A 25,579-nucleotide genomic window follows, 5' to 3' on the forward strand; every position below is an offset into this window, starting at 1 on the left:
CTGTAAAGGAGGCCAGAGTCCACCTGCTTTTTTGCTCACAGCAGTAAAAAAGGGTTTTAAGGTCTGGTTTAACACTTCGAAGGTGAAAAGTCCAGGTCGGCATGATCAGCTGGAGATATTTTGTAGGACTCATCCCTCTTCCCTGGAGAAACACTCTCTGAATGCCCAGCAGGGCTTTGGATGCCAGGCTGGTCTGGCATAGAAGCTGCAGTGTCCGGGGGACCCTCAAAATGTGCTCTAGGGTCAGAGAGGTGTTACATCTGGTTCCATGCAGATAAATAATTCACAAGAAAGCAGAAGTAAACCGACCGTTCTCAGAATGCACTCTCACCACCAAAAGTGTCAGCCGGCCGCTGGGTCACCGCAAACTTACCGGCTCTCTCGGTTGGCAGACTTGTACTCAATGGCTATCATTAGGAGCTTGAGCTTCACAAAACACAGCCTGCAATGAGATGGAGAAGCCTCCCAATCAGTGCTTCTGAATGACCAGAGCCACATAACAAACACTATTACGATCTTTCAGTCTCCTAATGCAGTCATTATCAGAGGGGGATCCTCATTCCACCGGCACTGTGCCAAAGGGAGGGGTGGAAGCAACACCTCCCCATCTTCCTTGTTAAACCTGATTTCTTGCAAGTGATAAGGTGCTGGATGCTCAAAGTGCAAATTGCACTCAGGTCTGGCTGTCTAGACACAGAGCCCAAGCAGGAATTTGTGCCTGGGGATTTACACTGGGCCAGATTCATTAGTTACTCGGTCGGGTAGTAAAATGTTAACTACAGGGGGAGGGAAAGATTTGGACCAGCTGGACCTGTTATTTGGATTCCATTTCAGTCTTTTGTAAAAATGGCTCATATTGTTGTTCTGAACAGACCCCTGTGTGCTTGGAATGATGGTAATAATACTTGGCCTCTGTGTAGGTGCCCAGCACATGACGATGGCATCGTCACTCTTGGCTCCATCCAAGCTGTCTCACCTAATCTGCCTGGTGCTCTTGACTGCAGAGCAGACTGCTTTAAGGCTGGCTTGTTCCTGTTTCCATCCCTTCCCTTGTGCATCCCCCGCTCCCCATCCCTTCTTCTCTCTTCCCAACCCATCCTCCCAGGCCACATCAACTCTAATCTTCCAAGTAGTAGGTCTTCTCCAGTTTCTGCTACCCTGTGATTTTCTATTCTCAAAACTCTCCCAGCACCTTGTCTGTAACCAAATCACTGAGCCTTTAGTTAATTTTAAACTGGCTATGGTCGCTCCCTATTGTTTCACGTGTCTGAACTTTGTCTCCTTAACCAGAGCAACTTCCTTAAGAGTCCTGAACTTGTTTGGAATTCTCCACAGTGCATAGTGAATAGACACACCGATACAGAGAAGCTAAACAAACAAACGGTTTCCATTTACTGGGTTTCAAATCTAAGAAAATAACAAAAGGTGCAGTAAAATGTTTATGCTTAAAGATGTTCAGAGTAAGTATTATTTATACAGAGTAGAAAAATGGAAAACAACCTAAATGTCCAATAATAAGGCAATAAAGTACAATGCAATATGGTATTAGCATTCTAAATGGCTTTTCACAGAATATTGCAAGATATAAGATCAACAAATAATATTACACAAAAAGACATGAACATGTAAATAGAACAAATATATAAAAAGACATGAACATGTAAATGACACAATACAATTAGATGAAACTATACACTTACATACTTATAGAATAAAAACTCACATAAACAAAATAATTATACATGATGTACGACAAGTTTCTACAATGAGCATTACCATTTTGAATAACAGAACATTGATTAACTGATAGATTGAACAATGAGTTGATGCTTATTTATTCAGCTCCAGCATTGTAAGGGGGATAAGGTACTGGGTCACAATGTGGGGAGGGCTTCCTGGTGGTTCAATTTAATCCCCTCAATATCCCTAAGAGAAAGCTATTACCCCAATTATTCAGACTTCTATTGATAGCTCCATTTTACACGTGATGAAACCAAGGATCAGAAAGTCCATGTAACTTGCCTAAGGTGTCTAGTTGATACCTGGCAGGATACACTACATCTCGATCTCCAGTGAAGCCTATTTTGTATTGGGAGAGACAGACAATAAGCAAATATACAAGTGAATAAATAATAAGTTCCTAGATGATGACAAGTTCTATGTTGAAAATAAAATAACCTAAGAATATAAAGAGTAACTCACAAGGGGTATATCATCTGTGATGGTTCAGGAGGACCATTCTGAGGATGCAGGGAGCACAACAGCATGATGAGAAGATATGGGGAAAGAGCTTTCTAGGAAGCAGAAACAGCAAGCATAAAGGCCCTGAGGCAGCGAAGAGCTCTGGGTGTTTGAGGATCAGCAATAAATCCACTAAGACTGCAGCTGAGTGAGCAAAGTCAAGTGTGACAGTGATTAGGTCAGGAAATGAGGTGGGAACAAGATCATGAGGTCTTTGCTTTCCAGAGCAAGGAGTCTGCAGCTTATTATAAGTGGAATTGGGGGATTTTAGTTGGTTTAAAATAGAAAAGTGACATAATCAGATATGCTGGATATGGGGATGTATTGCTTTCAAGGAAAGTACTGCTGAAGGCTTCATGCCCTCCAGGGAGTGAGATCAATTGCTCATTCCTACATGTGAGGTTGTGGTCCCCAGCACTGCCTTCAGCAGACAGTCAGATGTCAAAGGACCACTTCTATACAGGCATATCTGGGATCTTCTGTGATTTGCAGGTTTTCTGATTCCTGCCAGAAGATTCCAATGACCTGGGCTTTGTGCTGATTGGGCAGCTTGCTGAAACACCAACACACATATCCAACTACAGCTGGAAAATGCCTTCCTTAATTTATGTCCCAAAGAGCACTGCTAACATGCACCCTTTATGGGACTGTTACTTCTGGAACTTAAATTGTTTTTAAAATATATATATATAGCTTATGCAATGTTTATTGAACCAAATTACCAAATTAAGTAACCACTTTCTAATGTAAATAGTAGTTAAATACCAAAACATCAGGGAGAAGGCTGATCTTAAACTTAGTATGGATCGTGCAAAGGTTAATTTGCTAATATCCTATGAGCAATGACCAGTCCAATTTGGGACTCTGGTAGTTCATGGGATCAAATATCTTCATTGCTTTTGTAAACCTAATCCCACTGGTAAGAAGGGAAGTAACAGTTCATAGTAATGGTGAATTATGTCTTCCTAGTTACTACAGTACCATTTACCAACTGGATATGAAAAGAAAAGAGTTTCCCACTACAAGAAAGTTCTAAAATCTATCTGGCCTTGTATTCATTCCTTAACCTTATACAGGGTGGTCCTGCAGATCTGAGTCCTCTTCCAGTTTTAAATCCATAATGTCAAAACATTCAAATCCATACCTCAGATGATTCTACAATGCCTTATAGAAGTCCCTTTTTAAGAAGTCCTTTGACCCAAAACAAGCTGTTGCCCACTGGCCAAAGGAAAGGAGAGGGATAGAATGATTTGAACAGAGAGAACATAGGCAAGCCGTGCCACAACACAGATTTTCAGATTCAAGCCCTTCAAGATTGGCCGATCCTGCCCTTCCTAGGCAGATGACAAACTGAGGTCCAAACAGAGAAGAGCAACTAGGTCAAGGTCAATTGACTTTTATGTAAAACGCCAAAAGTAGAAATCAAGTCTTTGATGCAATGTGCTGCACAGATGCTTCTCATCAGAAGAGAGGAAATGTAGTGGCAGTCACAAGCCCAACAGGCAGACACATTCTGTTTGGTAAGTACAGTGTTTTTTAAAAAACTGTAAATAGATGCCAACAAGCGAATTCACATAAAAACTGGCTTTTCAGCTTTCCTTGAAAAATCAGATATGGCTACATTGGCACCACATTCCACATGGTGAAAAGGGTGTGAAGCACTTATCCCTCTGGATGGGATGTTTGTTCTCCAATGTGCCACAGTCCCCACCACTCTCTATTGTCTCAGATGGCCTCACTCTTCATTCCTTGTTGCTAACTGCCTGAACCTTACAGGTAGCTAAGTTTTTAATCCCTACTATAATACGTATCCTCTGGATATTGCAGAATACAAATCAAGTATAATAAACCATGATTTACACTGGAAGCAGAGCTATGGCTCCCTCTGTGAGTGTTCAAATCACACTTTTTTGTTAGATCCTGCCACAGAGAGTTGGCCAATGTCACAATCCTGGGCTTAAGGACTGCATCCTGTTGTAGACATGTAGCCTCTATTGGAGGTGTCCAGTGGGGAAGAGCAGAGCAAGCTGAGTGAACAGGGGAGCTGGTGTGGTAATGACTTGTTTACTTATCTCTTCCCTCTAGACTGAGTTTTTCCTGTACAGGATGCATGCTTTCCCTCACTGGCATTTTGCAAAGTTCAAAGTGTAAGCCTTCAGTAAAGGCTGGATAAATAAATGCATGTATGAATGGGGAGTAAACCTCATGAGTGGCTGGAGTGATGGAGAAAAGATAAAGTGGCAAACTAGGAAAGTCTATGCAGAGAAAGCTTGGAAGTCAGTACAGAATCATGAAACAAGCTGCTTCTTAGCTTGTCTTATTTGTTAGAAGTGGACAGATGGGAAAGGAAGGATACAGAAGGAAATAAAAGTAGTGATATGCTCTGGGAATCTAATTTTTCCCTTCTGTCCACAATGCCAAGATGCAAGTCTAATTCTAAAATACAACAATTTGTCCTTGGGACCTTCTAGAGACCCTCTTATGCCCTTATGTACCCCTTACATTTTCAAGAATATATATACTTTCAGTCTACCCAGAACTGATGTTCTCTGGTTAAACATTTACTCGCATCACTCAGCACCATTTTTTGGTAAAGAAGAATGGGCATTAGCCATCTAATCCTTATTCTAATTCTGCCTTTACTCAACTTACAGTGTTTCAACATTTACAGGATTGGTGTGAAATCAGGAAGCAGGGTGAGGTGAGGTAAGGGGAAAAAAGGAAGCAAGAAAGCCTTCACTATGTGATAAATGGGATAAAATCAGCCATAAGCTAGCAATAATTTAATTCTTGGTTTCTAAAATAAAATGCCCCAATATGTCCAACGCAGGAAGCTGTTGCTGGTTGCAAAAATAATTACAGGGGAATAGAAATGACTTCTTTTTTCAAGAAAAAATGCCACTTGTCACAAAAAGGTCTTAAGCCCGCAATCGGCAATAAAACTGTTGTAATAACAAGTTAGATTGCTTTCTTGATAATTATTAAGTAGAGGTCTACCAAATTTGACAACGACATTATACAAAGCCTTTTTTTTTTTTTTTTTTTTTTTTTTTTTACTGCCAACATCATCTGTTAACTACAGTAGTTTCAACCCAGATGTTCCTGAACAAAGGCTCTTAAGAATTAGAGTCCAACTGTTTCTGCCTACCCAGAGGGAAATAAATTGTTCTTGCCATTAAATCAGCCCCCTTGACTGGAAAGATTACTTGCTGGTGTGAATTAAACATGGAAACCTGTCATAGAGTTTGCACCTTCAGGAAGAACATACAAAGAGGAGGTCTGGGGCTGTTGAAGAGGACTCACCCCACAAGTCAGATGAGGGAGGACGAAAGAAGCAACTGTCATCATTCCCCCTGAACCCAGCCCCACCTGAAGCACCAGCCCCTCTTCAGCTATCCAGAGGGCCCCTGGGAATGTCAGGTTGGCACAAGCAATTGAAGTAGATACGAACACAAACACTGCACGTTGGGAAACCAGGTCTTCTGGATCAACGGGTTGAAATGGAAAAGATTCATATTCAGGAGCTTTAATTTAAAATGACAGGTCCTAGAAATCAAAATATCTAGGTAAAGAAACTTTGAAACATCAGGATTTCTAAGACTCAGCACCAAGAAAATAGAAGTGATTTAAAATGTTCATAGAAATGTTAAGACTCTATTTCTCTAAGAAGCTTTGATAGGAGTGGAGTGGGAAGGTTTCAGAATATCCCCACCCTCTCCCCTACTTTCTTATTCTCTTTCTCTCTCTCTTTCATACACACACACACACACACACTCGCACAGACACACCATCTCCACTAGCACACCTAAGACTCTAGAGTTTAACAATACATTACTTAATATAGACAATTAACTTTTGCCTAAAGTGTGAAGAAACTGCATTTTTAGAGAGCCTTGCTATTATTATTAATGAGAAACATAAAATGAAAGAAAAAACCGTGTGTTTGCTATGAGAACCCAATGTTGAGTCAAAGCCCAAGCATCCACCCCATTTCCAACAGGACTCCCTCCCTGACCCCTCTGTAGAGAATTCTGGACCCACTACTGCCTCAGTAGCCTGTTACTGAGGATTTCAATAGACTTTAGGGTCAACGGTTTATTCACTAGCACATAGAAGGTCACCTCTTGGGTCTCTGTAGTAGAAATAACCACCAATACTGTATTCACATCTCTATTCATATATGTTCAACCCTAATTACAGTACTCCCCAAACCAGTGGATGAATAGAGCCAGTTCTGTGAGGGGAAAATATTTTTTAAAAAATGAGATCTGCCAGGTGCAGTGGCTCATGCCTGTAATCCCAGCACTCTGGGAGGGCAAGGTGGGTGGAACGCCTGAGCTCAGGAGTTCGAGACTACCCAGGGCAACATGGTGAAACCTTGTATCTACTAAAACTCCAAAAAAATTAACCAGGCATGGTGGTGCATGCCTCTAGTACCTTGGGACTAGAGGCTACTTGGGAGGCTGAGGCAGGAGAATCTCTTGAGCCCCAGAGGACAAGGTTGCAGTGAGCCAAGATCACACTACTGCACTCCAGGTTGGGCTACAGAGTGAGACTCCGTCTCAAAAAAAAAAAAAAAAAGAGAGAGAGAGAGAGCGAGATCTGAGTCTCTCCATAAATGCACTTAAAATGCTCATTTTTGCAGTCAGGCTAAAGAAATCTACCATATAACAATTGGGTCTGCCTGGTTTCTTTCTGCTCCATGTTCAAATTTGGATGTCTTTCTCTAAAAACTAATGATTTCACAGAACTCAAGTTAAACTAGCTACAGTTTTCATTGGGCAAGAGGCCCAGCTTTCTCTGGGCGGTCTTAAATTTTAAATTTCCCCAAGCTGCTGCTTTTTAAAGATCTGTCTGTGCAAAACAACATAGGTTGAGAGCATGATTTTCTGAATTTGGGAGGGGAACACTGAATGCAGGGAGTAGAGGAGGGAATAGAGAATCCCCCTGCACTCTTAAACCAGCACAGTAGCATCCATACTAGCCCGTGGGCTTGGGGACAGAACTCCTGCCCTTCAGCACAGCTGGGGAAGATCTGATCGGAGTTCGCCAAGTTACCCAGGCATTAAATACTCCACATCAAATCTGAATTTTAACTGCTCCATCAGCCGCAGAGGGACAGAGAGAGACACACACCATATTTTAAATACATCTTTTGTCCTAATCCCCTCTGAGCTGTAAAACCAGATACAATTCAGCTTTTATATTTTGCAAATGATGAATGACCAACTAACAAGCTCACCGTGAAATTCAGAACCTAGAACACAGTGTTCTTGAGGCAGCCCAACTGCTGAACCTGTGGTTTCCTGCAGTTCCTCCTTGTCCAGCCCCTCCCCTCCCCTCTGCCCTCCCTGGGGTAGGGGAGTGCACCCTCACTTTTGCAAGTGTGCATAAAAAACACTGTTATCAGTTTCCAAAAAAGAAAATCACAAGTCAAAATAAATCTGATGCATCTCTTTCTCTCATCTAAAGAGGAAATCAATTTGCTCTAACTGGAAAATCTCGGAGACCTACGTGTTGAGAGAGCTCCCTATGGTACTATGTGGCGCAGCCTCCACTTAGAATATCCTCTTCCTTCTTTATCCCCCATCTGAATCAAAACTCCTGACAAGACACAGCTCAAATGTCATCTCTTCCAGGAAGCACCCCCATGTCCCCCCAGCCTACAGGGAGATGTCCCTATAACTCTCAACATCTCTATCCCAGCTGTGTGCATCTACCAAAGCACTTATTAGTGGGTGCCTAGGTCTTCTGAGGATGGGTACCTTAGCCAGATGTTCCTTAGCCAGACCGTAAACTCTGGAGGCAGCCAACCCAGGCAAACTGAATATTTTACTTGGCATTTGTTGGCATTTGTAAGTATTGCTATTAGTCTTTTCATGCACATATTTGATCAAATCTAGTAGGCAGTTTCCTCTAGAAGTGGCACCAAGCTTGGCACAATGATACACATATCCCAATTCATTAAATATCTGTTTAATTGGTGACTAACTGATAAGAGAATTTCCTAAAGGTTAAAAGTAAATATAAATTGGATACACATATAGCTCGCAATGTGTTTCTTTCTTTCTAAGTGTTTCTATTATATTCAACGAGAAAGATAAATGGTAGAGAGAAAAGGAGAGGAGGGAGAGGGAGAAAAGACATTAACCAGTACTGACAGATAAGTCATAGCACTCCTATTTCAGAGAAGGAAATTGGGGTAAGCACCTGTAATGGTTAAATATTGTCAACTTGATTGAACTGAGGGATGCAAAGTATTGTTCCTGGGCATATCTGTGAAGGTGCTACCAAAGGAGATTAACATTGGAGTCTGTGGACTGGGAAAGGTAGATCCATCCTCACTCTGGACAGGCACCATCTAATCAGCTGCCAGCATGGCTAGGATAATGCAGGCAGGAGAATGTGGAAGGACTAGACTTGTGGAGTCTTCCAGCCTTCATCTTTCTCCTGTGCGGGATGCTTCCTGCCCTTGAACATCACACTCCAAGTTCTTCAGCTTTTGGACCCTTGGACTTACACCAGTGATTTGCCAGGGGCTCTTGGGCCTTCAGCCACAGACTGAAGGCTACACTGAGAATCTCTTGGCTTGAAATTTTCACAGAGACAGCTTTTGGGGTGGCAGGACCTTCTGACTCCACAGCCTCTTTTGTTCCCCTTCCTGTTCTCTTGGGAAACAACCTCAAATTTCACCCCTACATCCTGCTCCCATATCTTTTCATAGAATGACTCTCCTAGCTTCTGAGAAAACTCCAAGCTCTCCCAATCCCACCCTGCAAGGGAGCATTTTGCCAGCCCAGAGAAAAAGCACATTTATTTCTTTCCATGCTTTAAGATGTTATTGGCTGCATATTGTTTTAGTGCAGCGTATAATTACAGAAACTGCTCGGAAAATCTGTATATTTTATCCGTGCTTTATGATACTCAGAATATTCCCCAATTCTTTTTCTTCTCCGCGAACCAGCTTAAAATATATTTTGGCATCCTTTATGTCATTTTGAAATTGAATAGCCAATTCTTACTGTAATGAAAATACTTACGTGCCAGCCCAGTGATGTACAACACTACACTCTAATTACGGCTGTGCTTTAATTAACCTGAATTGAAGAGTGTTATCATTAAACTGCTGGTAACTTTGAGTTATGGCTTTTCTTTAATTTAAAGTAGAAAACACAGATAATTAAGCCTCCAGATAATCAAATGCTTGAGGAGAGCTTCAATGTTTTGGGATGTTCCTAAATCTCATTAAATGTCCTTCCTTTATTGATCATTTCTACCTCTGCTGTATCATTGTATTAAACGAATAATAGCACTAAGTTGTACACATTCTCACTCACATCAGAAGTGGGATATATATATATATATTTTGGGATACATATATCCCCCCAGAAGTGGGATATATATATATTCCAGAAGCTTTACTGAGCAAATACTAAATTATCTGACAACAATTTGTCTCCTCCTTGGGACATGTTCTAAATACTAAAATCAATCAAAGGGAATATTCACAGAGCCACTAGTGCCAGCTCTTGAGCTGGCTGAAGGCCAGTGAAGTTCCATACCACCCAGTGGGTCAGGGCTGGCAAACTCACACATCCACAGGGCGAGGCCTGGGATTTATGTGTGAATCTGGTCTGGTTTAAGGTATCAGGGAGGAGTGACTACATGACTACACTAACCCCTTTGCTGCATCAAACTGGAGCCAATTAGCATTCAGAGGAAATGTAGGTCTTGCACTGTCACATTAGATTTTCTAAAGAAGCCAGAAATCTAGTTTTTACGTGAAATACCACTATTTTGAAATATCAGCAATTAGTTTTTATGAAATTAAACACTAATGTAGTCAAACGTACCTTGTAAGTATCTCATTTAGAGCCTGTAGGGGGAGCAGTCCTAACCCTTCAAGTTACCCGTGAGAGGAACCCATTCAGTTACCAGGAGCAGAGTAAGAGAAGGGCGGAAAAGCAAGAAGGGCCTGGGGGTTGGGGAGGGAGCACTCTTGTTAGACACAAACACCAGTTAGGCCAGGGAAACTCCACAGCCAAGGAAGGGGGCTTGACGGAGCCCCTGCTGACGCCCTCACCAGCCTAAGACTCCCTGCAGGCGCTGGCAGCTCGTCTCTGTGCTCAGACCACCACCACATTAGAAAGACAAGGCTTCAATTGCCTTTTTATAAAACTAGCTTCCGTTAAAAAGCCTGCTTTCCCCCGGGGCTTTCTATCCTAGGCAGGCCAAGCTCCAAGGAGGGGGAGATCCCCTGGGACAGCCTCAGTGTTCCAGGACCCAATGCCTCTGAATGGTTAACTCCTCTCAGTGGCAGGAAGAGAAATAGCTCTCAAAGAAAGGCACACATGGGAGTCACAATAGGGCATCCATTTTCAGAAAATAACTCCTTCCGAATCAATTACCTATTCATTTTTCCAGTCCATTTAGCATTTAAACTTTCGCTTAGAGACAGGGTGAGAAATTTCAGTAAACAGCCAAACCATTTTGGATTGCTTAGGGTCTGGGCCCAGGGACTGACAGAGTGCACCTGCTGTGTTCAGTGACAGGAGGCTCCAGGTAAACACCAAGCGCTCCGCCTCCCTCCCTCCTGCATACAGAAAGAAAACCGCGATACAGAGGAGGCCAAGGGCACCCAGGATTGTCCTCTCCTTTGTGGTAAAGCCCAATCGGTTTTGTCTGGATGTCTTCAGACCTCTCTTTCGGGAAGGTGATTTGGTTTGTAAGTAGGCAGGAAGCCCAAGCAAATGGCTTTTCTTCCTCAGCCCAGTGAGCTCCCAGATCCCCCTGTTTTTCCCTAGTGAGAAGAATACTTGTCAAATCCTTTGCTAAGGTGTCAGGAGATCAGGCTTAATGTTTCACCAACCTCAGGGAGTTTGTGTTTTCAATGGGCACAAAGAGCCTGTTCATCTTAAACTCAACATCTGAGATTATTTTTTTTTTATTATTTTAGAGATATAATCTCACTGTTATCCAGGCTGGAGTACAGTGGCGCAATCATAGCCCACTGCAGCCTCAGCCTCCTGGGCTCAAGCAATCCTCCTATCCCAGTCTCTAGAGTAGCTAGGACCATATGTGTGTGCCACCACACACCTGGTTCAAGACACCAGGCTAGTCTTGAACTCCTAGCCTCAAGTGATCCTCCCACCCCAGCTTCCAAAAGTGCTGTGATTACAGACATGAGGATTCTAAGTGAGGAATCTGAGGCACTGTCATGCCTCACGGCAGACACCTAGAGCTCTTGAAGTCATCCCCCATAGGTGACCATCTATTCTACCTGCAGTGGCCATGGCAGGTGGCTTTGATCCATCCTGCTGAGCCAGTAGAAAGATAAGCTAAGACTTGTTATTATTATAACATGGCAGTTGCCTCTGTGGGGGCTCAAGGCCTCCTTCTGTATATTTGGTTCCACATTTCCTCAGCAAAGGGTGAAAGCACTTTGAATGGCTTTATTGCAGTAGCTTCTCTGTTGTCTCTATGATCAGACTTGATTGGAAGACAGATTAAAATTCCTTTCATTGAGGGGCTGGCAAGATTTGTTTTGCCTTATCAGAATCAGACAGGCAGGGGGTTATGCCTGTATTCATAAATGTGTCTACATCACAGGAGGCATGCAGGATAACTGTAGTTCATAAGTTAGCATAAATGATGAATCCAAGTCCAAGACTCTCAGGCCTGTCAAGAAAACTGGGGCCAGTGGAAATTCCCAAGGCGGGGACCATGTGATGACCCACCCTTTTGTTCCTCACATGGGGCCGAGCACACAGGATACCCTTAGCAATTGTCAAGTGCTCCGGCTGTACCCAGCAGAGATGGAAGGCTTTCTTGCAAGGGGCACATTCGATATCCCTGAGAGCCAAAGAGTATCCAGTTAATGGTCACTTACTCACAAACAGTAGGGAAGGACAGACCCACGAAGGCACTGGAGAGATATTCTGTGTACATTTCATTTGAGACTCCTTCCAAGTAGTATTTCTGCCACGTGTCTTCCTCAATCTGAAGGAAAGGAACACATGCGGAGAGTTTAAAATATGACGGTAGGCTGTAAAAGGGAAACCTGAGTTACACTCTCAGGCAAACAAATGAATGTGCTGGTTAGATAATGGTGACCTTTTCGGCAATCAGGAACACAGCCTCTGCACCCATATAAAGCCCTCAGTGACCCTAAATTCATAAAATGTGTGCCCTCTAAAATACCACTTCTTTTTTAACCTGTGTGATTTCTTTCCTTTTTTTTTTTTTTTTTTTTTTATACAGGGTCTTACTGTTGCCTGGGTGGGAGTGCAGTGGATCATAGCTCAGTGCAGCCTTGAACTCCTGGACTGAAGCAATCCTCCTGCCTCAGCCCCTGGAGTAGCTGGGACTATAGGTGTGCATCACCACGCCTGGCAATTTTTTTTCTTTTTCTATTTTTTTTTTTAGATACAGGGTCTTGCTATATTGCCCAGGCTTCTCTCAAACTCCCAGCCTCAAGTGATTCTCCTGCCGCTGTCTCTCAAAGTCCTGGGATTACAGGTGTGAGCCAATGTACCCAGTCTTTAATCTGTATGACTTCTAATGGTGTGGAGACATGGGCACTCACCCACAACATTAGTGGGCAAGAAAATTGATACAACTGTTCTGAAGAGCAATTTTGCAATTATTATCAAAATTTGTAAAAGTACATAGCATTTTACACAACAATCTGTTTTAAGTATTCATAGCAAAGACACAGGAAAACACAGGTTAAAAAAACATACAAGAACGTCCTTTCTATTCATGAAAAATGGGAAATAACCATAAATGGCACACATACAATGGAATACTAAGAAGCAATTAAAAATTATAATGAAAATGTATACCTGTTCATGTATAAATTCTGTAAAAAGGCACATTATAAAATAGTGTATATAATCTGATCCTATTTTTTAGATGCCCTATAGTTATCTGAGTGTTTATAAAGCTGTAAAAAAAATCTAGGAAGCTTTATATCAAAACACTAACAGTTGTTACCTCTGAGTGGTAGAATGATACTTTCTTCTCTATAGATTCCTGTATTGTCGAAGGCTTTTATAATGAGCATGTACATATTATAATGAAACAGCATATTTCCACTTTGCACAAAATGACAGATTTTTCTGACCTCACAAGGAATATCACAAAAGGTAAAATGTTAGTTTCAGAGAGGTCTTGCTCCAAATTTCAAAAGGAGTATCACAAAAGTAAAATGTAGTTTCAGAGAGGTCTTGCTCCAAATTTCATTAAAATATGCATTTTCTCTAAGTAGTCAAGTTTAGTTGGTTTTCCCAGCAACCCTCTTTACGCTAGGTATCTCTAGAAGGATTTCACAGTGTAGTAAATGTTCTTTTTTTTTGAGACGGTCTTGCTCTGTCACCTAGGCTGGAGTGCAGTGGTGGGATCTCTGCTCACTGCAATCTCTGCCCCCTGGGTTCAAGAGATTCTTTTGCCTCAGCCTCCTGAGTAGCTGGAATTGCAGGTGTGTACCACTATGCCCAGCTAATTCTTGTATTTTTGGTAGAGACAGGGTTTCACCATGTTTGCCAGACTGATCTCAAACTCCTGACCTCAAGTGATCTGCTGGCCTCGGCCTCCCAAAATGCAGGGATTACAGGCGTGCACCACCACTGCGGGCTTACAATGGAGTCAGTCTTTAGAAACTGGTGAATCACAAGGAGAATGTTGAGCCACTTTGGGAGCTTAGGGATCTCACAGGCCTCCCTGAGGGAAGGAGGGCAAGCTGTGTGTCTTTGGCTGCAACCTCTCAGGCTTCCCTTCCAGTGGGGGCTTGGGTAAGAGGAAGATGAGAGGAAGCCACCCCGCCAACAGGAAGTGGCTCTTTAGAATGTCTTGTGCTGATCTTGTATTCAAAGGCATCTTGCCTGTGGCCAGTCAGTTAACTGGGAGAAATGCAACAAGTGGATCAGAAGGGGACCTAGGAACAGTGGGCAAGGACACACCTACCATCTACTTGGTGACACTCCAGCATACAAAAGCCGGAAAAAATTTAGAAATAAACTGAAGGCCCCCGACTCTGTGCTTTCTGTCTGTTTTTTTGCTCAGTCTGGGTGATTAGATTATGTAGGTTAACCTCATTTGTTTGAGCTGCTTCCAACCTACTCCCACAGGTGAGACATTAGCTAGGCAGTGCTGCTAGGTATGAGCTGTTTATCTACAAATTGGCCTTCCCCAGAGTGGGGTCTTTAAAAAAAAAAAGTCACTCAACCAATTCTATTGCTAAATGGTATGATTTTAAAAATTAACTGCAATGTGTTTAGCTAAGCATGAACTTTTTAATTTCTCCAAACCATTGGATCTCAATAATTTTTTTTGAATAAAAGATATGCTTGACTTATAAGCAAAGGTCACTAACTCTAACTAATTTGAAGAAAGCCTAATCTGCCTTAGTAAAAAATGTTGGAATATAGAATATTTGGGAAACAGTATTAGCATATTTGTTTTATTAATGAATGGGATACTATATGAGGTCTCACTAATTATAAATCCCTATACTAGAGCCTTATGGGCAAATAGTATTCCTGAAGTAAAAGAATTCGGCCTATTCTTTTCATATATGTTCTTTTATAATGTGTTGTTTATGGTCTAATTTAAATACAACAACTGATTATCAAAAATAATGAAAATATAAACCTTTATTATCAATCATTGGTGGTATTCCTCAATTAATGTGGTTTTAACAAGGTTCTTTTAGTTTTGGTCAGAATTTCATGCCTTTGTGTCCTAATGAAGCTATTCTTTATACCAAATTTTATTGTAGGTGAATCACTAAACTTTTTAAATAAGAAGGAACACATTCTTTGTAGGGTAACAATATCATTCATGTTTGTTTTGAATTTAGCAAAAATTATTCTATTGAGTCATTCATTCAGCAATTATTGATTGCACATATTTTCCATCTTAGGATCTGTTCTAGTTTCTGATTAAATCAAAACTGGTATTTACTTCCCCATATTTTTATCTTTGCTGGAGAAAGCACCAGATATATCTGATTATGATATACCTGACCACATATATCTGACTTTTAATGATTTTTCCATATCATTTTTCCTGCAAGTTTGCCTTTGTGGCTAATCAGAAATGCTTGAGGACTAAAAGTCAAATAAGTAGAAAAAAGTACAGAATGTTCTAGAAAACAAAATGCCTCTTCCACATCCTTGTGTAGACCTGCAGATAACCTCTACACACTAGACCTAGTGGCATCGAATCAACTGAATAAATGCTGGGGCATTTAAATCCGTTGTCATCGCCATCTGTTTAAGATTTCCACATCTTTAACACTATTTCCATATGGATAGTCAATATGTTTTTGAGGTTTCTGGTAAAGGAATTTCACTTTTAAAAGAGGCTAAAATTGCTAATTGAATTACACTGTCATCTTCTCAAGCACTGTATGTAGTTGGTGGGAATGTAAAGTGGCACAGCCACTGTGGAAAACAGTAAGGTGGTTCCTCAAAAAATTAAACATAGAATTACCACTGGATTCATAATTCCACTTCTAGGCATATATTCAAAGGAAATGGCAGAAAGATCTCTAAGAGACATTTGTACACTCACAGCACCATTAGTCATAATATCCAAGAGGTGGAAGCATCCCAAGTGTCCATGGCCAGATGACTAGATAAACAAAGTCTGATAATTTACAATGGAATATTATTCAGTCTTAAAAAAGAAGAAAATTCTGTCACATGCTACAGCATGGATGACCCTTGAAGGCATTATGCTAATTGAAAAAACCTAATCACAAAAAGGGCAACTATGTTATGATTCCACTTATATGAGGTACCTAGAGTCCTCAAATGCATAGAAACAGAAAGTAGGATGGTGGTTGCCAGGGGTTGGAGGGAGAGGGAATGGGGAATCATTGTTTAACTGAGACAGAGTGTCCATTTTACAAGATAAAAAGAGTTCCGGAGGTGGATGGTAGTGATGGTCACACAACCATGTGAATGTACCACTGAACTACATGCTTAAAAATGATTAACAGCAAATTTTATATGAGTATTTTATCACCATTAAAAAGATTTTTAAAACCCTTATGTAAAACATAAGAGCAGGAGAATCAGTAATTATAATTAATACTGAGACCATTTAATCCTTAAGTCATGCCAGAAAAAGGACAGGAATAGGCCGATCATATCAGACGAGTCAGGAGTGAGAACCCAGAGTCATGACATCATAGTGCATCGCAAACTCAGCAACAGAACCTCAGTTTTTATACCGACCCAAGGGCTGAAATTGTCACCTTCTATCAAGGTTATTATTCTAAGTCTCGAGTGTGATATCTTCGACTTATTTTTGAAAAGCAAAAACAAAAGTGTACATTTCTCATACAATGCATTCTTAGACAGAAAAAAAAGTCAGTGCAAAATATATTGAATTTAAATCATTGGCCACACCTGTAATCCCAGCACTTTGGAAGGCTGAGGCAGGAAGTTTGAGGCTAGACGTTTGAGACCAGCCTAGGCAACACAGCAAGACCCCATCTCTACAAAAAATTAAAAAATTTGCCAAGTGTGGTAGCACACCCCTGTAGTCCCAGCTACTCAGGAGGCTGAGGCAGAAGGATAGCTTGAGCCCAGGAGTTCAAGGCTGCAGGGAGCTATGATTGTACCACTGCACTCCAGCATGGGCAACAGAGAGACAGCCTGTCTCTAAAATAAATAAATAAAACCTTGTGTTTAATACTAAGAAAATGAAAGTGAACAAAGAAATCTGGACCAGGTGAAGGGAGTTATTGTCATTATGAATTCCCCTTTTATAGATGATAAAACTGAGGCACAGAGAGGTTAAGAAACCTGCTGACAGTCACAAAGTGAATCTGTGGTACAAACAGGATTCAGAGTTCACACTCTTAACCATCCAACACAAAGATAGAGGGGTTAGGATTTGGGCAGATGGGGAGGATTTGCTGTGTACAAGTACCTAAGAGGCTAATATCAAATTTCAAAACCAAAGCCCGTCAAGCACTCAAAAGCCCAAACTCTGTAGCCCATGACTTTAAGAGACATCTAGCAAGGAGTAATAATTCATTTTGGCTCTAGCTGAAAGGGTGGTTCAAGCCCCCTCTCAGAGCCTAAAAGTGTGGTTTCTGTCACACAAAATGGAACCTTCCTAGCCTACAACTTCTTTCCTAAAATAGTACATGCTGTTCCCCACATTTGTGTTGTCAATGTATTTTTAACTGTAATGTGAAGACACACTTCTCAGCAGAAAAAATGAAGGAATGGGACCAAAATGACTTAGGGAAAGGTGCCAGAATTAATTTGCCAGCCATTCAGCAATCAGTCAAAGGCAGAGCATTTCCTGAGGCAGCAATTTATCCTTTGGCTGTCACATCAAACCCCAGCTGTTTTAGAAGAGTGCCTAGCAAAGATGAGCAGGTGATGCTCTGTGGGTCCTTATTAATCAAATACACACGGGATCATCAGTGAGAACAGGGGATTGAGCCGATGAACTAGCTTGCCTACACCTCTTACTGTCTTATTTATCTACTCTTCATTATCTAATTTTTCAACCAGTCTAGTTGAACCTCCCAAGCAAATGGTTTCACACCAATCCGTGGGCAGACAGCTCCCCCATCAAATATACCCTCCAACTGGAAACCTCAGCCTTGGCTCCGTGGGAAGTCACACCTTCCCGATCCCAGGTTCTGCATGTGTCACTAATGGTGGGTTGGTAATGATGCCTTTTATTTTTTATGCTTCCTCTGATTAGAGTGAAACTGTGTTTCTCTAATGCTAACAGCCCGGTGAATGTGAAAAATTCAACTCTCCTGGCTGGGAGGGTGTTACAGCCGTCATGATTTCTGTTCCCAGTAAAGAGTCTGAATAACTGTGTTGATTACAGCCAAATAATCTTGCAAAAGTCCATCTCTACCCGTGAAGTCATACAAATAATTCCAAAGACTGTCATATACCAGTCCTTATTTAATTGAAAACAGGCATACTCTTTTAATCCAAATATATATTATAGTATGCATATCAAAAGTAAAGAACTAAAAGGAAATTATAAAAAACCAATGACCATTATGTGAATAGCTGCAATAAGAAGAGATGACTCGTAACATATACACACTAACACTGCCCAAAACGGTTAGTAGAAGGTTAGTGTATTCACAAGAACTTATTACATTTACTGTTTTTAAAAAGTCTATCTGAATTTTCAGTGAATATTCTTCTTGTAAAGGATCCACAGTTTTAAATCTTAGAAGTGCTTAATAAGAATTAGCCACATTTGAATGAATATTTATTTATATATAAATTACACAACACATTGTCACTGTCCTTTATAATAAGATTGTCTGAAACAGAATGCAGTCATATGAACTGACTGGCATATCTCAGATGCCGTTAAAACATAGTTGTCTTGACCCCACCCCCCAAGAAAACCCCACAAAATGTGTCAAGTCTTTGCCTACAATACTAAACATGAAAATAAAATTGATGGGCTCTAGTTGATGAATGTTTGGGCTGGTTACTAAAATGGATGGAGGGAAATTTGTATCCATTCCTCAACAGCATGCTCTGTCAAGGGGAAAAGTTTAATTGAATCTTGCGTTTTCTCATTTCTTGATGTTAAGGCCAGCAAGGCATTAAGAAGACTTCATCATGGGACTTGTCAGATTCTCTCCTCCTCTATTTCCCTCTATGTTCCAATGTCAACAAACTTGCCCCAGTTTTTATCAAAGGGCATGAGGTTATCTCCTTCTCCACCTCTCAGCCTCTTCGTTCTTCAGTATAATTGCAAATCCTAAAAGCAATTCATAGAATAAACAAAATGAAATGTTTGAGTCTTGCTAGCTGAGGTCCAAATGGTGCCAGCACAGAGAATGCCTCGCTGCACAGCTTTCTGGGGTGGAGCGAACTAGTGATCAAGCTGAAGCCAAAGGAAGAAAGCAGAAGAGAATAGTGATTTGCACCTTTTCAGAATGTATTTCTTCTCTGTGCCAAACTGCATCTCAACGCTGAACTTCTTGGATGTGGACTCAGTTCAGCTGCCTTTCTGAAAGTTGCTTGGATTTCAGGGACTCCATAACAATTTGGCATTCCACAATTATGGCCTATTTCAGAGAGCATTTTTCAGAATGTGTGAATAGGACAAAAAGATCTCAGATTTTTCCAAAGGCTTCAGGACAATGTCAGTTAAAACAATTTTGGGGGGATTTGATGGAATGCCAGAAAACTGGTTGCTTAAGCCATGAACAAATAAATAAACAACTCCAAATATTAATTTCGGAGTGGACTTGGGCCAAATCTCTTACTCCCAGACAAGCAGGCTGCAGACTATCAAATGAGATTTCTTCCATCAGACACTATGAAAAAAGAATCAGCCCACATGAGGTGTTCAGAGACAGATTAAAAGACAGTGCCAGAATACATGGCACCCTCACTCCATTATCCCAACCAGGATTATTTCTGGAAAGACAGAGTGCCCGAGGAAATGAAGGTAAAGGAGGGGTTAACAGCAAGAGTGATATGAGAACTTTTTAAAATAATAATTATTGAGAAATTTTTTTAAAGTGTTACACATGTGGCAGAAAACTGGTCCTTTCTTTTTAACGCGTAGAAGATTTTGCCACCCTCTCCTTAATTTTCTCTCCAATATAGAGAAATGTTTTGTTTCTCTCTATGTTTACAGTTAAGAGACCTTTTTAAAGATGGGTCTATTCACTGTCTGTTCAAATAGGAATTTCGTTTTGCAACCTTGCTAATAGTAAAGAACATCTTTACATGTCCTTCAAATAATAAGGTTTCTTAAAAATACCACTGAAAATAATTACTTGGGTAAATTGAGCAGGAAGTAAATGTTCTCAGGCAGGTGTCTGCCAAACCAACCTCAGGATAGTTCAGCTTCGTATGCAGGGTTTTCCAGGGCAGCCCTTCTCACCCCATCTAAGGTGAGGGACCAGGTTTTAGCTTTTATTTCTAATATCCATTTTTTTGCAAAGTCTAATAAAAATGAATTACAGGCCAGGCACTGGCTCACACCTGTAATCCCAGCACTTTGGAAGGCCAAGGCAGGAGGATCGTTTGAGCCGAGGAGTTTGAGACCTGTCTGCGCGACATGATGAGACAACCAATCAATCAATCAATCAATAAGAATTACAAAAAAATAAAATGAAAAGATAATACGTGAGGTACAAATTCAAAATTTTTATCATAGATTCACAACCCATATAAAATTAATCCATCCAATTGCTCTGAAAGTTTCTAAGCACTTACTCTCATCTTCTGTACCTAACTCATCATGGATGAGTATCAAACAGCTCACAGTCCCCATCCATGGACCATGGACCACACTTGGAACTGTGCTGGTTCACAACATGGCACCACTCTGTCTTAAAAATCTAACTTCCCACAATTTCCACTGCTCCAGAAAGGCAGAATTATTCTCAACTAATACTTCACAGAATGAACTTGACAAAACTTAATAGCAGGTGTTATCTGAAACAAAGGAGAATGGGGAGGGGATTCTGTAGTGGCCCCTACTAGAATGTGGGAAATGTCAAAGGCACAGATTTTTACCTGAATCTCCACTGCCTGGAACCATGCGTGGAACATAGTCATAGCTCAATAATAGTTTCTGAATGAATGAAATAAACTTGGGAAGCACAGAATTTAACAAAGCCAACTTGTTTTATTTAATTTTATTATTTTACTTTTAGTACAATGCTCCTTAGAGTATTTAACATGACAAGAGGAACTGTAAATCTCCAAGAGGGGAACATGAATTTTTTTTTTTTTTTTTTGAGATGGAGTCTGGCTCTGTTACCCAGGCCGGAGTGCAGTGGCGCGATCTTGGCTCACTGCAAGCTCCACCTCCTGGGTTCACGCCATTCTCCTGCCTCAGCCTCCCGACTAGCTGGGACTACAAGCGCCCTTCACCATGCCCGGTTAATTTTGTTTCTGTGTTTTTTTTTTTTTTTTTTTTTTTTTTTTTGAGATGGAGTCTGGCTCTGTTACCCAGGCCGGAGTGCAGTGGCGCGATCTTGGCTCACTGCAAGCTCCACCTCCTGGGTTCACGCCATTCTCCTGCCTCAGCCTCCCGAGTAGCTGGGACTACAGGCGCCCGCCACCTCGCCCAGCTAGTTTTTTGTATTTTTAGTAGAGACGGGGTTTGACCGTGTTAGCCAGGATGGTCTCGATCTCCTGACCTCGTGATCCACCCGTCTCGGCCTCCCAAAGTGCTGGGATTACAGGCTTGAGCCACCGCGCCCGGCCTATTTCTGTATTTTTAGTAGAGACGGGGTTTGACCATGTTAGCCAGGATGGTCTCGATCTCCTGACCTCGTGATCCACCCGTCTCGGCCTCCCAAAGTGCTGGGATTACAGGCGTGAGCCACTGAGCCCAGCCAGAACATGATATTTCATCACAGAATCCTTTATTTCAAGAAGCAGCTCAAGAAGATGGGATATGCTAATCTAAAAACTTCCTCTCCTGACTTCCCATCCTGAAATCTCTGTTTCCCTTGACCCTTCTATCACAAATATGTCTCTCTATGACCTTTTTCAGTTGTCATAATCCAATGCTTCCTGTAACTTTCAAGTCATAGACTACCTCCTCTCTGAGGCCTTTCCTCATTTCACCAATGTGCTGTGCTGTCCCTGCTTTAATGGGAATAGTAACTGCACACATCTCTCAGGAGGCAGTGAGGGCTGAATGAGATGATCAGTACAGAATGCTTAGAACAGTACTCGGCACTTAGTAAGTGCTCCATGTGTGGTGATTAGCGTTAAGTACCATCACAGCATTTGATTCCCCTGACATCTGAAGAGAACTACAATGAAGTAGAATTCCGTTTCCGTATGGACTGAAAGCTCCTTAAAGGAAGGGCTGTCTTACTCAGCTCTGTATCTTCTAGAACAAGCAGCACAGTACTTTGCAAATAAGAGGTGCTGAGTTAATATCTGCTGAGTTGAACTAAGCAAGATAAAACTGGAGAAAGAGACCTAAACAAACAAGAACAATTTTTCCAGGCACCTAATCATAAGTAAGCATGAATAACTTCACAGCATTTAGTGGGACATGAAGTCAACCAATTCTGCTTCTGAGTGTGGAAAAAAATTCTGCACTCTTAGGATCTACCAGGGAGTATGTATAACTGGGTCATTTTTACACTTCCAAAAAAACTTCTTACTATGAACAATATTTTCTGGGAAATTTTTCATTACGGAACATCTTGGGCTTCTTAGCAAGTGGCTTATGGTTTTCTAAATTCTAAATCCAATAACTTGGAGGCTTGAATTTGAAAGACAAAACTCTCAAGAACTGGTATATTGCCACCAATCTAACTGGAGTTATTCCTACTAGCTAGAAGTCCCGCCTGCATTCCTCTGGGAGAGGAAGCCCCGTCCCTCCCCATCTCATGCCTATTCTATCTTCCCCTTGTGACTCAGCCCTCCTTGTCTTCTCCTTGTCTTCATTTTTTGGATTCCAAAGTAAAGTCAAACAGCAATTCAACAGGAAGTAGACTGAGCCCAGGGAAGGTGATATTTAGCAAGTTCATTACTCCTAAATTCTAAAATTGAGGCCAAAACAATCTTTACAAAAAAAAAAAAAAAAAAAAACTGGGAGAAGAGGAAAAGAGTTAGAAAGAACATTTGAATCCACATAGGAATGAGGAGCTTGCTTTTGTTAACACAAAAAACTAGAGAGTTGCCTGTGCCCTTGAAGGATCTTTACTATTTTAGACAGTTTGGTGAGAATCCCACCATCCACTGCTGTTAACAAATGACAAGGTCTCACCTGTGGATGTGTCTGAGGGCTTACTTAATAATAAGTCCTTTGAAACATGCAGTCCAGTGCTTTCTATATTTTGATATGCATGTGTATCACCCAAGGGTCTTGGTAAAATCCAGTTTCTCATGTGTTAGTCCTGGGGTGGGGTCAAGTCTATGAGTCTGCATTTCTACCAAGCTCGCAGAAGATACTGATGCTTCCCGTAGAACGACTACACTTTGAGAAGCAAGCAGCTGTTCCCAAAGACACTGAAGAATAAGGGGCAAGTATTCTCCTGATGCCTTGAGGATCAGAGATTCAGAAGAATAGATTACAGCCTAAAGGATTTGAACCGGAGATGAAAAAGAATGCTTTCCATGAACTATTGCTAGATATTGGAGCCAGTTACAGAGAAAGCTTTTAGATAATTAAGCACAAGATGTGTATCCAAGTATTTGGGCTGTTGTGATAATTAGCCTAAATAATATTTCAGGGGTCCAGATTTACCTACTTAGTTTCTCTCCATTGATGCAGTGACCCCAATAATAGCTTAATCTCCATTGGAATGTGGGTTGTGTAGATACAGAAGCAATGACATGACTATATTGAATTCAATTAAAAATAAAGTTTCAGAAAACAGCCCTGATTTGCATCCCTAATTTCTATTCAACTTTCCCATTTTAGGACACAGTATTGAGTGTGAGGACGAAAATGCTTGCCAACCCAGTCCCGTTTTAGTGACAGCAGATTCTGGGTACTTATGTCTCCTATCGCTGTACAATATGGCCTAATAAAGTCGCGCCAAAGAGACTAGATTTCATTTCAGAGCAAAGGGTTCGGTCATAAACTTTTGCTTTCTGGCTGAACAGAGCCATTCCAGCCGCGAGCATAAATTCTGCTAGTTTTAGGTATCAGAGTGATTGGGAAGCCAAATGGGTTATTTGTGAGCCAGGTAGCAAAGGCAGAAGCACCAGCTTTATTGTGTATTCATCGTTATCTGGACAATCTCTTGCCAGTTAGAGAATATTTTCACAGGAAGTTAGAAGCGATTTCAGAAATTCCCTTCTGCGGTTTCCTAGAGTGGATTTTAGGCCTCATCAAAAAGACATTTGGTTCAGAGATTGAAAGTGGGCAGCCTATAAATTGCTGAGGTATTTAGCTGGGCTTAGCAGTTTTCCTTTGAGGAGGAAACCGTGATCCTGAGTGCTCACTGAGTACAGTAGGGAAGTGCCTAAGTTCATGCAGCCTCTGGCATCAAAAAATTCCAGCCTCATCATGTGCTCCTGAGCCAAGGAGCATAACCTCGCCAAGCCTTAATTCCCTTCACCTGCAAAACGAGAGCAACACTAGTACCTACCTCCTAGGAAGGCAGCCGAAATGAGGTGGTGCATGTAAAGTGCTTAGCAGGGTGCCTGGCAAATAGCTAACATTTGTGGAGTACTTGCTGCACACAGGTGAGCATGTATTCTCATCATACTAAAAGCTGGCATTTATTGAGTGTGTACCTTGTCGACAGTCTATAAATGTCAGCTGTCATTATAAGTAATGAGTGATAGTGATGATGCTGATGATGCTGATGATGGTGATGATAGGCAAGATAGCTCTACTGTTCAGACAAAGAAACTATGCCAATTAGATGTGGGGCCTGTGATTCATGGCTTCCTATTGCTTAGCTGCTGCCAGAAAAGGCTGGAACATCAGTGATCATCCAGTGGTTCTCTGAATTGAAGAGAAACATTAAGCAGCCTGAGTTTGTCCCTAAAAGATAGCAGTGTTCTCTGGAGGTCCTCCCTACCACCCATGGACTTTCCTAATGGCCAGCAAGTGAACTCTGGGTAGATATGATGATAAGGGAGAAGTTGATATTTGGAGGAGACATGATGATCTCCCAAAATAGAAAATGGATCATGTGTGGGTAGCACCATTAATGTGATGTAGGATCACCCAGCCTGGCTTTCTGAATGGAGCCCTGGGCAAGCAGGACCCTGATAATCAGAATGAATTAACTCCTGGTAGTTCCTGCACTAGACATTTGCCCACATCTCTCAGTTAGTACTCCCTACACACTATTCTTATCTCTCATTCTCCTTCCTATCAAATGGCTTTGCTACTCACTTCCAGCCCTGCCTCCAAGACTGATTTTGAATGGATACCTGGCATATCCTTGGTTCACAGGATGAGTGTGCTTAAAAAAATTAAAAAATAAAAGAACTTGTTCAAAATATTATTTTTAAAAATACTTGTTCAGTTTGTATTTGGAGGAGAGGCAGAGCACTAGGTGGGGTGATAGAGAGAGGAATGATCCCTGGTTAGAATCCTCAGTCTCTACTGACCCTAGTAATTCAATCTTGAGCCCAATTTTGCATATTTAGCAAAAGAAAAGTTTTGCAGTCAAGCAGACCCATGCTTTTTAGAAAGCAAGTTATAAAACATCTGTCATTGCTTGAACATGCCACTTGGGAGGAGGGGACTCAACCCTCCTAGCCCAAAGCCTTATCAAAGTATTCCCTCAAATACCTTATTAAAGTATTCAAAGTGATCTCAAACTTTCTGCCTCCTGATAAGAGTTCTGGGAAGCACACTTTTCTATTTCTCGTTG

The 25,579-nt window shown here is 41.3% G+C and overlaps 1 protein-coding gene across 16 annotated transcripts in view; it reads right to left on the minus strand.

Moving 5' to 3' along the window:
* KCNMA1 (potassium channel, calcium activated large conductance subfamily M alpha, member 1) overlaps positions 1-25,579 on the minus strand; it is a 770,521-nt gene that overhangs the window by 151,024 nt on the left and 593,918 nt on the right. For all 16 annotated transcript variants that reach the window (XM_011974877.1, XM_011974876.1, XM_011974875.1 and 13 more), the window contains 2 exons: positions 12,131-12,240; positions 374-442 (listed from right to left, as the gene is read on the minus strand). In XM_011974877.1, the coding sequence (XP_011830267.1) occupies positions 374-442; positions 12,131-12,240 (179 nt within the window). The remainder of the gene's footprint in view (positions 1-373; positions 443-12,130; positions 12,241-25,579) is intronic.

Source organism: Mandrillus leucophaeus, unplaced genomic scaffold, assembly GCF_000951045.1.
Source record: "Mandrillus leucophaeus isolate KB7577 unplaced genomic scaffold, Mleu.le_1.0 Scaffold15, whole genome shotgun sequence".
In the NCBI taxonomy this organism is placed as follows: Eukaryota; Metazoa; Chordata; class Mammalia; order Primates; family Cercopithecidae; genus Mandrillus; species Mandrillus leucophaeus.